We start from the raw sequence: 18,294 nt of genomic DNA, 5'->3' as shown, positions 1-18,294 counted from the left end.
GGTTCCAGTTCCACCTGGCAGGTCGGCCTTATCTTTAGCTGTGTTTGGAGGCCCCAGAGCTACACTGCCATAGCATAGTCATTTTTCTTTGTTCCTCCAGCCCTAGGAGTGGTAGTAGCATTCTGCTGTGTTAAAATAATTAACTATCTTGTCTCAAAACCCATGTTTGGCTCCTCAAATCTTCCATCATCTTCGTAACTAATACCTTTCATTAAAATTCTTCCTTTTGAAGTACCTAGAGTAGTTTCTGTTTCCTGAATGAATTTTGATTGATAAAGAGGAAAACTTTTAAATGGGCAAAAGAACATAGAATTTTAATAGAGTTTCAACCTAGAAAAAAAGGGAAATAATCAGGAAAATGTAAAATTATACATTATACTTTAACCAAAAATCGAAGTAGGTATTAAGAAATTAGCACTGGGTAAAGGAAGAAGGGTTCAGTGGGTATCTCTTTCCTACACAGAACAGAAACCATTAGTTCCTCTTTTTTTGGATCAACTGTTAATATTCTGTATTCTAAGTGAAATGTGTAGGATTCTAACCATCAGATGGGATAAGTAGACATAAGCCAATGATATTTTTTATAAACAAACTTGTAGGAGGCGCTTTGAGTAGTAAAGGTTTTCAGCTTTCTTTTTAAAAGCAGCTGATAATGTGCTTGGTTTTCCATATTTTGCAAAAAGAAAAGAAGGTATTATAATTATATATAAATTACCATGGGCAAAGGTAATCATTGTGGCACACGCACACACACAATGTATCTGTGACCATGGCAATTAATGGCAATTTTCACCATAATGTATTTCCTTGAATGCATGCATGCATGAATGAATGATTTTAATGAATAGACATGGCTTGGTGGGAAGAACAAAAAGCAGAGTTTTGTTGTTGGCGTTGTTAATTTTTATGAAGCTATCATAAAAATGATACCTTCATACCTTTTTATGTTTCTATCATAAATGTGTCCCAAGAAAATACTGTTGTAACACAGGACTATACCCATGGCCCTTCCACAGTTGCACTTGTAAGAAAAGAGATTATATGAGCTGAGTAGATTCAATTATTTATTCATTTTATGTAAAAATAAAATGAGAGCTGTGTCTTTAAGCAGGCCCTGTGATGTTAAAGGTCCAAATAAACTTTAGAAAGGAAATTTCAATTACGTCTTAATTATGAGCATAATGAGGAGAGCTATTTTTTCTGATTATAGAGCTATGGAATCATAGAGTTTTGCTCTAGAAGATGAATCACCTTTATTACTTTCTACTGCATATCCAAAAAGCTTAGTGGGGTGTGTATACAAGAAAATTAAGCTAATGATCATAATCTCGGTAATTTTAGACTGAAAGGTACCATAGAAACCATTCAGTTCATTGCTTTTATTTTTCCAGAAAATAACTTGAGATCCAGAAAAGCAAGTAATTCAGTCCAGGTTGGGTTTAGGGTCTTCTGAAGTTGGAGTAGGTGGGCTATTGCTGTAAACAGGAAAAGTTTAGTCCTAAGCATAGATTCAGCCTACTATCCATAATGTTTTTCTTCTTTTTTTAAAAATGATTTTTATTTTTTCCACCCATTAAATTTTTTAACCTTTAGAGAACATGAGAGGACATAAGGGAAATATACATTCACAAATATATTGCCACACGACCCAAAGACCAGAAGTAAAAAAGAAAACAAAACATACCAGCCTCCACCCCGGTCTCTGCCACTCCCCCACACCTCCCGCCAGCAACAAAGCAGATCATTTTAAGTCCTCATTTTCTGGAGCAAAAGTAGTGCTGCTTACCACCTTGTGGATGGAGAAACTAAATTAAATTCTTAAGAAGTAGATATCTAGAAATATGCAGTTTCTGAGAAATTTATTTATAACAATTTTTCTGGCTTGTCTGGATTTCTGAGAGTGAAAAAGAAGAAGAGATTGAATATTAAATGCTGTCTTATGTTGCAATACTTGTTAACAATAAACTATAAAAAAGACTATAAAAATCCAATTTAGACTTTATTAAATATATTGAATTTAAAGGTAGCTTTATGTGATAAATAGTGAGTGTAACTTTCAGCTCTCATAAAGATGGTTTTATTGAACTATATTTAAGAGATTACATTTTGAAAAAAAAGTTTTTGATTAAATCTACTGATGAATTAAAGTGAAATGTCAGTATATTACTCTGTGTAAAGAATGCACATGTTTTTGTATATTGCTTTATTCACTGGGTAATATTTTTAGGTTATAAGAATGGCTTTTACAGCTTATCAAAGAATACCTATATTCAACATGCTGAATGAAAGTAATACTTTTATATCTATAACAATAGAAACACTTGTTGTTGAGTTAAGAGTAATATAACTTCATATAAATTTATATTTCAGGCTACTTTATTAGATTTTGGCTGGAGAAATGCATTTAAAGAAGTGTCTCTTCCTATGGCACACTGTATAACAACAGCAATTGAAGATTTTTCCACAAAAATTCTCCAACAGGAACAGAATGAAAGGTCTTCAGCTATGAGCTATGCTTTGAACCTTGTAAATGTCCAGCAAGTTTGGCAAGATAGCCACACGGTTTCTGAGGCAGACCAACCAAAGAAAATCGCCAAGGCAAGTATCAAATGAAATCCTTTCAAATTAGATTGGCATAATGAGATTTTTTTTAATATATAAAAAAATGAGTCACTGTAAAATGAACCAATAGAAAAATGCTTGGCAAACACTTGGCATTTGACCCAATACCAGTTTTCTTCTCTTGATATCCATGGGCCGCTGTGCCAGCAAAAAGAACTTTAACCTATGGCCAACTTTCTGCCCCATGAATCTGATGCAACTAAAAAGGGGACCTCTGTGACTTCCCTGGGAAGATTCTTGTTTGGTTTATACCTTTGAATGATTCCAGGAGAAATTTAGGAAGTTGGAGGAGTCACTGGCTTTTATTGGTTTGGGCAACTTTTAAATCTTCGTATACACCTTCATGAACATTCTGTTTTATTAGCATCGGTCTTTTTTTTTTTTTTTTCTTTTGATCCTTTTTTTAGTGCCACCCCACAGCATATGGAGAGTCCCAGGTGAGGGGTTGAATCAGAGCTGTAGCCACTGGCCTACACCACAGCCACAGCAATGTCAGATCCGAGCCACATCTGCGACCTACACCACAGCCCACGGCAACGCCAGATCCTTAACCCACTGAGCGAGGCCAGGGATGGAACCGCGTCATCTATCCTAGTCAGATTTGTTTCTGCTGAGCCATGACAGGAACCCCAGCATCAGTCTTAAATCCGTGTTTTGAGTGTCATGGAACGTACTAGAAAATAGGAACTAATTATGGAAATATAGTTTCTCAGTATTAAAAGCCGCAGTAGGTTCAGCAGCCTATGATTGAAATGTTTTTGAAATATTCTTAAATGACCTCCTTAATCTGCTTACCACCACCCTGAGGCTCCAGAACATACCCAGGGAACACTGTTGGCTGATCTGGAGCAGAGGTAAGTTGCACCTTTCTGTTCTTCCATCACGCCTACTTTGTGGTTAAGGAGGAATCAATTGTTAATAACTAGCGAAAAGCTGAGCACATCACTTCTGAAAGTTGCTAACTCCTTACCAATAAGAAGATGCTATCTGAGATTGTTTCTGATGCTTTTAGGTTATATAAGTTTAACTGATATAACCTTATTTATATGTGGTGATTTATTAAAAAAAAAAAAAAACTTTTGGGAATTTCCTGGTGGCACAGTGTGTTAAGAATCCTGTGTTTGTCACTGCTGTGGCTCAAGCCACTGCTGTGGTGCAGGTTCAATCTCTGGCCCAGGAACTTCCACATGCCGTGGCATGGCCAAAAATAAGAACTTTTATGAAAATGTAGCCAAAAAAAAAAAAACCCTGGGAATAAATTACAAATAATGCAATCATGTTAATATCAAGGTACATATTTTTTGAGTTCTGTTAACTACTTGTGAAAGCATTGTCATGTATTTCATGAGTTTTTCATAATATCTGTCTCGTGTAAGCATAAGATTTGAAGGTTATATAGAGAGAAGCATCATTTTGCTATTTCCTTATCTGACATAACACATTTAACTTTCTACAACTGGGAAACATTATTATAATGTTATGTCATTATATTTATGTTTGATGCCAAATTAATTATTTTGGAATTTAGCTCCCCTATACATAAATTACACGGTGCTGTCAGAATACAAATAACTCAGTGCTACATTTATTTCTCCCTAGTTTTGTTCTGACATCATGGAAAAACTTGACACAATGCTTCCACTGGCTCTGGCATGCAGAGATGATTCTTTTCAGGAAATTAGAGCAAACTTTGTGGATGCCTGTTGTAAAGTAGCAACAGCTGTTCTGGCGAGACTGCAAGAGAGAGGCAAAGAGGTTCCTTCCAAAGCACCCCTGCAAAACTTGCACACGCTGCTCTCCACGGCGGTATATGTCTTCCAGCATTTTATGCAATATGATAATTTGATGAAAGAAAATACTAAGAAGTGAGTGTCGTTGAAATTAAATTGATGGCCATGCTTGAAGTAATATGTAATCTTTGGATAACACAGGAGTGGAATTTTGATAACAATATTTGAAAAGGAGAAAATAATAATTAACATGGTGGATTATTTTCACTTGTCTTGACTTGGAAATGTCAAAAAGGTGGAGCATGGGATGTATTAAACCAGATACATAGATAGTAAGAAAGGTAGGTGTTCCTTCTGAAGGCCCACTCAGACAATCCATGCATTTCCCATTCTCTAATCTGGAGCAACTATTTACTGCATGTTGTTACATGGCCAAACAAACCCTTTCCATTCTGTAAGGCACATTGTACTGACTACACTGAAAATGAAAAATAAGCTTATTTTTGTCACACAAAACACTTAGTATGGAAAATTCCCTTTTTGTTCCTAGGCCAACTGCATGTTAGGAGTTGATATAGAGATGTATTTCAATCTATTCTATTGACCAATGTAAGTATATTTCAGAGCATCCATTTAATAATAAGTATCCTTCATATTTGCATCCGGCTGTCTTAGTTCTCATGTATTCTTAGTCCCAAAAGACCAAATGTTTTCCGGATAGAGAATAAAAATGACCAGGGGTATTATCATGTTGTGTACCTGGCTCCTCTTGGACTCTCCAGAAGACAGCACAGCCCCCTGCACGGGGAACATGTAGACTTGGCAGTCCAGTGTGAGCACAGAAATCCAGTCTATATTCCTTATTCAGCCTTTGTAGTCTCTTAGTAATGAAAGAAAACATGAAAGAATATACTATATATGAATAGCTATAGATAAAATAAATTTGGCTTGATGTAGAGTATAACTGTGATATTTCTTTAATTCTCTTAGTCAGATGTTGTAATTCATACTTGAATTTATAAACAAAATGTGCCTTTATTTCTGTAGAATATCGTAAAACAGCTTATGAGATAATTGACATCTACAAAATTACAATTTTTAAAATAAAAGGAGTGTGTTTGTGGTATGTGTGATTGCTTTATAAAAGTTGGTTCTGACAAATGCATGTTGTTCTCTGTAATAACAATAACCTAATGCCTAAATAATGCACTGATGTCTAATAATAGGCTTACAAAGAATACTTTTATTTTTGAATGATGTATTGACAGTGCAGTTTGTTTCAAGTTGAAGTGCATATTTGTGGAACAGCAGATGTACATTTTCAAAGGACTTACAAAACAAAGACCCGCTTTTTTTTTTTCCTTTCTTTTTGGAAAGTGAATGTGGATGTAGACTTCAGCATTAGGAGGAAATGAATGATTGATATCTGATAATCAAAACCATTTGTAGTACTGGAGATTGTTACCTCCTACTGCCCAGGCCTTAAATCTCTGTCTCTTTGATCATTCCCTCTGAACAGACCCATATTCCTGGTGCCTGTCCAACGATATCAGGAATTCATCAACACTCTACAGTTTCAGGTTACGGACTACTGCGTCAGAGTTTGTGCTACAAGCATTTTACAGGATGCTGAGAGCCACCACTGGGATGACTACAAAGCTTTTTATGAGGTGTGAAGTTAAGTTTACTATCCCTCCTTTTTATACAAATATGTTTTACTGCCTACCTGCTTTCTGGCTAATTAGAAACATGAGCTTGGCATTACTAACACACGAAGGCTGTTAGGATAATATTTTTAAAATATTGAATTTGTACTTAGAAAAACACTGTTTTTAAAAACCTGAAATAATTAGACATCAGAACTCTCCTTCTGCTTAAGAGTAAAAATAACTTAATTTGAACTACAGTGGTTCAGTGCTATAAAATAAGTTGGAATACAATGGGATACAATGAAAACCCAAAGAGAAAACAATGCCAAAATACTACAATCTTGTATTTTTTTCAAAAGGACCAGTAATAAGTATCCTTGCATTTTTTCCTGTTATGTATTTCCATCTGTGTTCGAGAAATATTTTATTAAGCAGCTTTATTCTTTAAATTTATTTTTTCTTTCTTATTGTATGTTCTTAGGAGTGTGCTTTAAGACCCATCTGATCATTTATAGCTTACCTATTTTCATTTAGTCCATGTTTTGAAATCCCAAATTTCTACTGAATTAAAGCCTGATGATTCCCAGTATAATCAATTAAAATTATTCATCATTAGGCTTCATTAGCTATCCTTCCCCTGAATTCCATTGATTATACGTAAATCTCAATATTCGAAATCCCTTGATGTTGGTTTCAGGGCAGGGTGAAACATTTATAATATCTTAATCAAGGTAATCAAGGTTTTAAAAAAAATTTATCAGTCAAACCCAGCTTCACCAGCTTTTTCAGTTTACCCCTTCCTCCAAATTGAAGCTTATGCCTTTTGTTTTTCTTGATTATCCTGATAACTGTGGAGTACTGAGAAAAACAGAGTGGAGTTGTATTCAGTGAAGTCACTCTTGTCACCTTCCTGACACTGAGGGTTCCCATGGCTCCATTTATACCTGAGTTATTATCATAATAAATGTTGTCACAACAGAGAGGTGCAGCTTATCAGCTTTTTAAAAGGGCTTTTCACTTTTTCTAAGACCATTTCATCTCTCCTTCAGAGGCTCTTCCCAGACACTTTTTCTTTTTGCAAGAGCATCCATATAGGGTTTCCCAGCCTGACATACTTCAAACAGCAGTGAGCAGAATGAAAACGAGAAAGTGGTATGGTGCAGCTGGTAGCCTGAGATAAGAATAAAAGTATTGGTCTTCCCCTCTCCTGGCAGCATCACAGCTCCCTTATTTGCCTTGAGGTAAACAGAGATTCATTGAAAATTAATCCATCTCATGTTTCAAACTATTTCAATATGTCCATGTACTAATGGGCAATTTTATATGTTGCTTCCATTGAAGAACAGGTATCATCCTACTAAATGTCCAGCATAGGGGTATAATATTTTCCTTTTATGCAAATTGGGGGCTCAAAGAGTTGTACCGTATAAATAATATGTATTGGGAACCTGTTATTGAAGTTACCAAGTATTAAAAAAACAAATTACCATGTAACATGCAGCTCTTAGATCTTATGACAAGGCTTTAGCTTCCAAGACAGAAATAACGAGATAGCTACCCTGTGATTACATGGTACTGTAGCTTCCATATACTTACATGGTCAGTAGTTACAATTTAATTGCAGAGTTAGTGGTTGTTTTTTGTGCTCTGAAAAATAAAGTGATACTGCTTTTCTATTTACCAAAAATAAGAACCTTCTAAAAATAGCACAAGTGTTAAGTTGTTTTGACAACCAGAGTACCTGACATGGTTTTCTCCTGTTACACTACACCCCTCCCTCGTCCTCTCCCCATTATTCCAACTGATTTGTGAAATAGGACGAGTATGTTTTTGGCAGGGCTGTTATGAGAGGAGAGGAGATGAAATCTGCCTCACTGGAGGAGAAGGGGAGGATAGTGATCTCAGGGGACTCTATTGCCATGTGCAGAATGTAGTAAAGAATTTACAAGATACAGAGCAATATTTGCTTGTGTTTTGTGATATCAAGTGAGCACTGGATACATTATTCCCATATTCTAAACTGTCAGGTTGAGAGACCCAAAGAGTTCAGTAACTCTCTGATGAGGTGCAGGTCAGATGGCACAGTGGGTATTCAAATTACATGTTTAAAATTAAGCTTTTAGTATAGTTGACATCTGCTCAATTTTAGCAACTTGTGTTTTCCAATAGTCAAAGAATAAAGAATTGTCTGTTCAAAGATAATATTGAGTGGCTTATATAATAAAGCCCAGCTGCTTGCTTCCTGGTGTATAATCTAAATAAAAGCTCACATCTGTTTATATTATAGTGGGTCTACAAAAATAACAGATGTTTACAAGCAGAATATGTTTGAGATGACAACAAATAGGGAAACAGGTCAGAAAAATAAATGAATCACATTGAGTTTAATGAAAACCCTTGCATGCACTGAAGTCATACACATTTGGAAGAGAATTTTGAGAATGATGACCAGTTTGGAATGTTGTTAAGTGAACATGAATTTTATATTTCAAAAGTCTTAAACTTTAGTATATTTTGCTTTTAAGAGAAGAAATCTGTGTGGCTAAAGTTTATTTCTCATTTATTGCTAAAAGGTAGCTATTAAGGAAATTGGTTTTATATATATATATATTTTTTTTTAAAAATATCAGAAATCATGTTGTCCACATTATTATGAGCACCCATCCATCACCATGGAGAAAGTTAGTGTAAATCATTCATACCAATCATAGCATTAGCTGGGTCAATTTTGCTTTAATTAATGTAAGAAAATCAAGTTTTTCCTTGATTGAGGAACTTTTTAAAAGCATTCTTTATCTCAGAACATACAATAAAGTATAAGAAACTATAATTTTTGCTACTTCTGCATTAATTTTATATATACTTTTCCTTTAACAGTTTTGATGGACATCTAGTTAGGAAGGCAACAGTGGTAAAAGCCTCCACCAATCTGAACTTTACTCTTTGACATTTGTACATCTTTACCCAAGTTTCCCACCCAAGGAGAATAATTCTATCACTTATAAACTCTATTTGGAAGCCGATAGATAATAACCATAAGTTATTATTGTTACAGTGACTACCAAAGATTTTGGTAATCAAAGAAATTAGCAGGAGAATAATGTGTAAAGGAGTTATCTGCATAAGAAATTATAAGCTTGGAGTTCCTGCTGTGGTACGATGGGTTAAGAATCCTACTGCAGTGGCTCAGGTTGATGCAGAGTTGTGGGTTCAATCCCTGGCCTGTGCATGGCTCAGTGAGTTAAGGGATCTGGTGATGTCACAGCTATGATGTAGGTCACAGAGGCAGCTTAGATTTGACCCCTGGCTCAGGAACTTCCATATGCTGCGGGTGTAGCCATTTAAAAAAAGAAAGAGAGAAACTATCAAATTCAGATATAAGAGAACAGTAGATTTTTTTTTTAAGATGACATTTATTTAAAAACTATAAGTAATGGACGAAGCTTATGTCCAAGAGTGTTACTTAGGTATAAAATGGAAAGATTTGCTCCTTTAACTTTTGATATATTACATAATTAGGATAGTTTGAAGAACGCATTCTACTCTTCCCATTTCAAGTAATCTTTTAATCTGGTCTGAAGAAAATGAGGTCAAACTGCTAGCATACCTCCCTGAGAGCATATTAGATAATTAATGGTTGTAATTCACTCGAGGCTACCTTCTCATTTCTGCTTGTTTCCCTTGGCCTGGGCCATTGTTGGGTCTCACTCTGTGGTCAGTTGGCACAGGGAAAAGAATGTGGCCCTTTAGAAGTATAAAATACTGTGAAAATACAAAGAAAAGATAACATTTGCCTAGGCTTTACAAAATCTTGCAAAATCAGACTATGATAGCATTTGTTTCTGGTATTATTTTTAAAACTCTGTGGAGGAAATAGCCTAATGCAATAATCTTCAGTAGATATCCACCCCCTTTGTTTTCCTGCTCATTGATAAGTATCTAGTATGTAAGTTTATTTTTACTCCTGTCATTTTATTGTAATGTGAAATCTACAACATTTATAAAATGATCTCAATGATGCTAATAATCCCAGAAAAATATACATACTTAGACAATTTAATTGATTAAATTTTAACTTCAGACAAATCTGCACACTCTCTTAAATCAGCGTCATAACTTGTTAAGCAGCTATAAAGATGATTACTTAAAAGTAAATGTTAAACTCTAGACTAGGGGAAGATAAATCAAGGATGTGCTAGGTCAAATGCCTATGGTCAGGATTTGCACTAGAATATCTGGTCTCGTAATTGAAATAAAACATATGTTCCTTTGTCAATAAGGATGTTTTACATCTTGTCAAAAATCTTTCTTGATCATCTAGTGTGTCAAACTCTCCAGCTATTTCCTTTCAGCCTGAACTAATTAGGTTCATAAGAAGCAAACTGACATTTGGGGAGATGTGATTCTCTTGTTTAATGTGTGGTGGTTTTGCCAGGGGGAAAGATGCTCCTTCTCGCTCCAGATGTGGCATTATTTCTTCTGGGCTCTTCATCATGATCTCTGGACCATTCTGCCCCCTAAGTTAGCCCAGGAGATTTTAGCAGAAGTGCTGGAGAAATCTTTGGGTCTCCTGGCCTCCAGATATGCTCGGGCCCATCCCAGTTATAAGAGAACTCCACAAATAAGGTAATTGAAATTATGAAAACCATTGCTTTTCAGGAAAACTTTTTCATCACTTGTACAAAGCAGAATGTAATTCTGAATCTCATGACATAACTCCTTGTATATTTAACATTTCTAACATATGAAAGGAAATCATATTCAATTCTCCTGAGATAATTAAGTGGAAATGTGGAAATTGAATCAAAATAATTTTGCTCTTTTTTCTTCTTAAAATTGTATATTAAAAAACCCTCTTGTTTCTAAAAAGTGAGTCAGGACGTATTAAAATCTAGAACATAGATATCCAAAGGTTCATAAAAAAGATAGAGAAAATTAAGGTCCTGGAATAGAGGAGAAAGTAGCAGTGCTATGATAACAGTACTCTGACTTTAAGATGCCTTGTAACCAGGAGATTTTAGTTTAGCTTTTTTTCCCCCCAAGACTTTAAATAGTGTAGGTAATCTTCATTAAGAAGGCTCTTTTGTCTAATTATTTTTTTCATAATATACTCAAATTATTTCTTTCGTCTTTCCCTTTATTTTTTTTTTCCATTTCTTTTCATCATGTATTAGCAAAAGCCAGTTCAACAAAATGAGAAATCACACAAAATGAGAAGCAGCAGTCACTGGGTCTTAAAGACTGAATTATAGTCCAATTCCATGGATTATCTAGGCAGTGAATATTACAAAAATGTGCTTACATGATGGCAATGGTCTATATGAAGTGAAAGCTTTTGTTTTCTAAATACTCTGACTAATGTGATTAAGACCTGTTTTTTAGATACAGTTTTCTTTTCTTTCTTTTTTTTTTTTTTCAGATATAAGTTAGAAAGAACCTAAAGACAGACATTAGAAGCTTTTTTTTTTTTTTTTAAGTAGGAATTATTTCCTGATCACGTTCTTGTAAGGCATACTACATAGGAAGGGCACTTAGGTCCTGCCACAGTGTTCCATAAATGGGGTATTTTGCACAAGCTGTTTTGAATTACTGACCAAGCATTTTTTTTTTTTTTTGAACATTGAACTCTGAAGAATAGATGGAAAAATCCTTTTGAAAGCAAAGAACACCTTCATTCTTTTCCTCACTTTTGACTGAGGTGGCACAGTCATTATGAAATGTTTATGAAATCAGATTTACTATAGCTCATGAAATAAGTAGACTTTCAGTTTCTGTTTTCTGGGTGATTACATAGAAATGCCATGCAAAGCTAGAATTATCTCTTCTCATTTTTATAAGTCAATTAAATAATTTTTTTTGAATGGTTAATTCTAAACCATCATTATGTGGAAGTCTGATTTCACATGCATGTATGTTTGTGTATGTGTATACATATATCTTGGATTTGCAGTTGTTTAATTAGCAATTAGAGTTAAGTGGATGCAAACTACAATTAAGCCTTCCTAAGGGTGCTTATTGATGCTTTTAGAATTCTGGTAGCTTCCAACTGTCATACAAGCAAAACCATATATATGGTTTACATATGATATGTGTTATATATTATTAATATATGTATAACTTGTATTATATGTAATAAATTTGAAGCCAAAATATCATTTTAAAAGATCTTCAAACTTACTCATTTATCACTTCACAATTCCCACTTTCTATTTATCAGCACTGAATTTAAAAGCAAAAAAAAAGAGAAAATAAACTGAGATCTGTACAATTTAGTCATATACCAAAATAATATTTAAACAGATCTTTAGATCTCTATTAAAACTCGGGAAATATAGAGACAAAGAAATGAGTTTATGAATAAGATAATGTATTTTCCATAAACTTATTTAGTATTGGAAATTTCTAGAACTATAAGCTTTTCCATTTGAGCTTCTGGTGTCATTGTTTCTTGTCTCCCACCTGCTGGGAGAACATGTTACCCAGTCTTGTGAGGTTTTTTTTGACTACTTGTACTTTGATGAGGAGAATTATTCAGCTATCAAATTTTCTTTTCTTTTGCTGTATTTAATTTCAAGGAAAGTCCCTTGAGCTTCTTGAACAGTATCTTGATAAGGCAAAATAAACTTTTTTTAAAGCATTCCTCAAACTCTTAACTACTATAAATCCCACCATCCCTAAAGATAATAGTATTATAGTGAACATGGATAACTGTATTATGCCTAACATGGATAATAGTATTATGGCTAACATGGATAATGGCTAATATGGATAATAGTATTCCTGCTAACATTTGGAAACTCAAAAATTCCTTTGATGTTCTTATCTGTCTTTGATCTCTGAAGCTCTGATATCTAACCCAATGTTTCTGTCCTTACATATGCCTAATAGAATAGATATGGATGATAGTGTACATACCAAGCAGGAAAACAATTTTGTTTAACGTGATTTTCTTCTTTTTCTTTCCAACAGACTTGATGTCACAACAATTTTAATATGTACTGAGAATATTTTATGGTCAGTTTGTCCATCTGTACAGAAGCTTTTGAATCCTCATGAGTATATAGATGATAAAATTTTTAAAATTCATACCCATTGTAATAATCTGTTTACAACACTGGTCATTTTGACTGCACCATTAACTGAATTATACGAGTAAGTATCAAATATATTTTATTTTTAGCTATTATGATATATAAAATAATGTGATTTGATGAAGTTATTTTCATACTACTTACCGAGTTGTGTGAAGTAGCAAGTAGAAATTTATAGAAGTGCATTTTTGGTATTGTGAATCAAGTCATTTTACAAAACTAACACTAACCAACAGGGTTTTTTTAATTGTCATAACAATTTGACCCTAATGGTATGTTATACATCTACTGGTATAGATCTCCATTTCAATCAAGATCATTTCAGGCATCACTATTTGAGTTGTTTAAATGATCAAATTATATTATTGGTTTGGTTATTTCAGATTATATTACTGGATCGGTTGATTATGAAAAAATAAATCATGTCCAATGTCTTTATGCTTTTTAAAAAATGTTTTAAATTTTATATAAAGTGATTTTCTCTAATAAAAAATATTTTAAAGGATTCTAAAATATTCTCAAATCTGGAAGAGACCTGATGGTTCCATAGTTTCAGTTAATCTGCCATAGATTTGCATTTTTAGGAAGAGACTTTAGTGACTGAGCTAGTACTGGCAAGTGGAAATAGGAATAAGTAATTATGTTTTTTAAATGTTGACATAGTTTACTTAGCTAAATAAATATTTAGGGAAATTAAAATTTTTGAATTTTCTGGTTTATATCATTCAAATTTATAATATTATAGAAGAGGTTAGAGTAAATCTTATAGTAAAAATTAATACAACTTTGTTTAAATCCTCTTCCAAAATAATCACTTTTGAAGGGCTAAATTGAAGGGCTAGTTGAAGGGCTAAATATCGCATATTCTTAATTTCTTGGATAGTAAAAATTATACATATTTCTTAGGAAAAATTAGGTTGATTTTCAGTGAATTTTAAGACTTTTGTGTTAGAAATTCTAAGAGTAATTAATAACTTTGATTTCAATTTCCCCATAATTTTCACCCATTCTGACTTTCAAGAAACCCATTGTTTACAGATTGTCTCTTACGGCAACCTGACTTTTGAGAACTAATTTTAGACTGGAAAATTCTTTCCGAAAGGGAAAGAAATAGTGAGATAAATTGCCATAAATTGGGAATTATAAACATAATGATGATGCATAATCATAAAAAGCTCAAGGTCTGAAGCCCACAATAAATCTCAGTAAACTAAACTGATTTAACATAGATGAAAAAATTACTGTACTCCTAGTTCAGTGGGTCATTTCATCTAAGGGGAAGGCCCTGTGAAAATGAGGAACAAAGTTGACAAATTTCATGGATTGGTCATGGTGAGCAATATTGAATTTCATGGTTTGTCATAGATGAATAGAAAAATTTTAAGCCCCCAATGCATTTGTAAAACAAATAAATTATTATCAAAGATTGCATATTTTAATAACAGTAATGTAACAAACATTATTAACGTGTGGCCTTTTGATACATTTTTAAACTATGCAAGTATTCACATCTCTGTGATTTGTACATTAGATATTGTGCTATAACCTCATTCACAAATTTAAATTGCTAATTTCAACCAGGATTGCAAAAGAGTGTATGCCAAAGAGCTGCTCTGTTTTTTCTTAATAGAAAACATAGATAGCTATATTGTTTTGAAACATGAACAAAAGTCTATATATACTTTAATTCTTTTTTGTAATTTCTCAGATTGTAAAAATTTTCACACATTTTATCCATTTGTATTGATATAAAATTTATGATTATTTTCCTTGAGTGTAAATCTCATCTTTAAAATACATTTTGCTTTGTACTGACAAAGGAAATATACAGGGCAGCCCGTTCCTCACCAAATAGGAAAAAAAAAGTGTGTTGCAAGAAATATATTGACTCACTTAGCTTCTTTTCATAGCCAGGATATGAAGTTGTCGTATTATTAGTATTTTAGAAAAAATATTGTATCTCTGTCTCACATTTAAAAATTAAACTGTGTGCTTTGAGGAACTGGTGAAAAGTAGCAATCAGATGTCGATAGCATTGAATTTTTATAAACCATATCTGAAATTTGTCACTCTATGTGATATGCCTTTTTTGAAGGTGACTGCCTTTATTCCAAGTAGTTCTGACAGATAAACTGAATGTATTTTCCTTTCTGAGCTTAGCATAGGACCACTAAATCCCAGAACAGAAATAAGATTTTTAAATCTTTTCAGAAAGAATAAAACCTGTTTGCAAAAAAACGTGTGTTCTTTTTAAACTCTCCTTTGTAGATTTCTGTTAGAATGTTGTAAAAGGAGTACTTGAGATTTTTCCTCCAGGGAAAGAGACCTGCTGAAACATAAAATAGTCACTATGTATTTTCCAAAATGCTTATCACTTGTACTTCTTTCATAAAGGCAGTTAAATTGCACATTCAGAAGCATACTCAATGCACGCTCACACACATACCCAGACAGTGGTTTCATGTATTGCATTTTGCTTGCATAGAATGTTAGTTTTAGTTTGTATATAGCAAATTAAAAACTAATTTTTGAAATTCTAGGTAAATGCAATTTAGTTTCATTTCAACAAATGTTGTTGTCCTCCCCCCAAGCTCTATGATTAAGCACCGGATTAAACACATTGAATATATCAGGGAGCAAGATGAAATAGTCACCCTCAAGTAATGTAGGAAAATCTGATAAAATTTTTAATGTTAGAATGAAATGTTATATATATTTCCAAAATGTTTTGATGTGTCATATAAAACCTCTTAAAAGTGGAAACTTTTTGAAAGTTGACTATCCCCAGTGTTGCCTCATTTAATAACAAGGAAGAATGAATTTCAGTACAACTGCTAACATACCAGGCAAAAGCTGGAGTCATCAGAAATAGGCCAGAATGTTGATCGCTATGCTGAGGAGCAGCAGACCAACCTTTGAGGTTCACTTGGTATCATTCACATGGCTTTTGAATCACTAAATTCCAAGGAATTTCAATGCTTTTGTCTATAGTTCAGCTTCAAATTAGTGCTAGATGTTTGAAGGTTATGGTCCTTACCTGTTTGTTTCTCTTGTTTATCTGAAAGTACTTCACTGTCCCTTGCAAGACAGAACATGTTGGACTAAGACTTTATTTTTCATATTTCAAGAATGTCTGCCACACTTGGAACAGGTAGTTTTTCAAAATGTTAAGCATAGTGTATGCTTATGTAAAATGTTGAACATATGGTCATATGACACAGTAATTTTACTCTTAGGTATGTACACAAAAGAAATGTAAACATATGTTGTGCGTAGATTTGTACACAAGTGTTCATAGCAGCATTTTTCATAATAGCACGAAGTGAAAAGAACCCAAATGCCCATCAACTGGTGAATGGATAAACAAAATGTGGTAGATGCATACAGTAGAATATTATTCAGCCATAAAAAGAAATGGAGTCCTGATGGAAGCTGTAATAGGGATGGACCTTAAAGCATTTATGCTAAGTGAAAAAGGGCAGATGTAAGCTAGCATATATTGTATACTCAGTTTATTAGAAACTTCCAGAATAAGCTAATCCTTAGAGACAGAAAGTAGATTCTTGGTTGTCAGGGGCTGAGAGGAGGGGAGAATTTGTAGTGCCTACTAATGGGTCAGGGTTTCTTTTGAGGCTAATGAAAATGTTATAAAATTAGATAGTAGTGAAAGTTACACAACTCTGACTACAGTAGAAATCACTTAGTTGTATACTTTAAATGAGTAAATTTTGTCATACGTGAATTATATATCTCAATAAAGCTGTTAAAAATGAATACGGGCTAGATAGAAATGGAAATAAAATGTGTAAATGTAAAAAAAAAATGTGTCTGGCAGTATGCAAATGTTTCAGGAAACAGAGTTAACTGTCTTAGACATTTTTTTTTTTAGACTAAATGACTCCCTCTGTCCCCTTCTCTCAACATTATTTTTGAGTGAAATCTCTATTAAAAAGAAAACAACAACAACAACAAACAAACCGAAAAACCAGAAATTGAAATCAGACAGCTCTGTATGGTTTTAGTAAGGTAAAACACTGGCAAGGGGCCATTGATTTGGATAAGGCCTGTGCCCTGAATCTCTGACTAGCTGGTTCCTGCCCTATACTCGGGAGTCAAATCTTGTTTTATCTCTTCACAATTTGTCCTGTTCTCAGTCTGCCCCTTGGCTATGTACCACCCAAGATTGCTTTTCACAGATGGCCCCTGAAATTCATCCTCTTTTCCACTGACAGGGCCTGACACTACCTTCTATTTATGGTTCTTTTTCGTTTTTTTTTTTTTTTAAAGCAGTGTTTACTGTAGACCATCCATAGGCTAAGCATTGTGCCTGTTCATTTTCTAACTTCAAATCATCATTTCCTAACCTTAAAGAGTTATTTTTGTCATGAGAAGCACAAGCCATGGGCAGAGAAATGTGGGGAACCATATTGTACTCCAAGTATCCTCCCTCGATTTCTTTTACATAATGACATTTACTTCTGGTCCCAGGGGTAACGCTGCTTTATGAAAGAAAAGCAGTGGCTTAGAATTATGTTTAAAATGGTGCAGTAGATTGAATTTGATTATCTCTACATATTCATGGTTAGTTGTTTAAATTTTAGGACCGTCAGAAAGACTCATATGTTTTTGGTTATCTCAAGTATTCAAATGCGGTCTCAGTAGTTGTTTCAATCTAATTCTCCTTCTGAAGCTGTGGTCTTCCCTTGTTATTTTTTAAATTTTATTTTTATTAGAGTATAGTTGATTTATAGTGTTGTATCAGCAACAGTGCTGTTTCTGCTGTACAGCATAGTGACCCAGTCATATATGTATGCACATATATTCTTTTTCTCATATTATTTTCCATCATGCTCTATCCAAGGGATTGGATATAGTTCCCTGTGCTATACAGTAGGAACTCATTGCTTATCCATTCTAAATGTAATAGTTTGCATCTACTAACCCCAAATTCCCCCATCTATCCTACTTCCTCTTTCCTTCCCCTTGGCAACCACAAGTCTGTTATTAATTTATTGAGCACTTGCAATGGATTAGGCACCATGACAGGAAGACATCTGACCTGCCTTCTCTCCCCCTGTGGAACTTACATCCTTGGGCTGCCTTAATTCTACCCTAGAGATTTATTCCATCAGCATCATATTATGAGACATAGTTGTCCTGGGAGGGCAGCCAAAAGCAGGGTGACACAAGCAAAGCATAAAA

General features: G+C 33.9%; 1 protein-coding gene across 5 annotated transcripts in view; it reads left to right on the top strand.

The window, feature by feature from the left end:
- The window catches only part of KIAA0825 (KIAA0825 ortholog), a 402,395-nt gene that overhangs the window by 105,599 nt on the left and 278,502 nt on the right, over window positions 1–18,294 (top strand). For 4 of the 5 annotated variants that reach the window (XM_047778295.1, XM_047778296.1, XM_047778297.1 and 1 more), the window contains 5 exons: window positions 2,371–2,598; window positions 4,222–4,487; window positions 5,872–6,022; window positions 10,437–10,627; window positions 12,971–13,153. In XM_047778295.1, coding sequence (XP_047634251.1) covers window positions 2,371–2,598; window positions 4,222–4,487; window positions 5,872–6,022; window positions 10,437–10,627; window positions 12,971–13,153 — 1,019 coding nt within the window. Of the gene's footprint in view, window positions 1–2,370; window positions 2,599–4,221; window positions 4,488–4,902; window positions 4,956–5,871; window positions 6,023–10,436; window positions 10,628–12,970; window positions 13,154–18,294 lie in introns of those variants that run through there. The other variant, XM_047778299.1, reaches the window with a different exon arrangement.

The sequence above is a fragment of the Phacochoerus africanus genome, chromosome 4 (genome assembly GCF_016906955.1).
Source record: "Phacochoerus africanus isolate WHEZ1 chromosome 4, ROS_Pafr_v1, whole genome shotgun sequence".
Taxonomy (NCBI): Eukaryota; Metazoa; Chordata; class Mammalia; order Artiodactyla; family Suidae; genus Phacochoerus; species Phacochoerus africanus.
The sequence above is the reverse complement of the archived record's forward strand: the minus strand, read 5'-3'. Positions and strand labels throughout refer to the sequence as shown.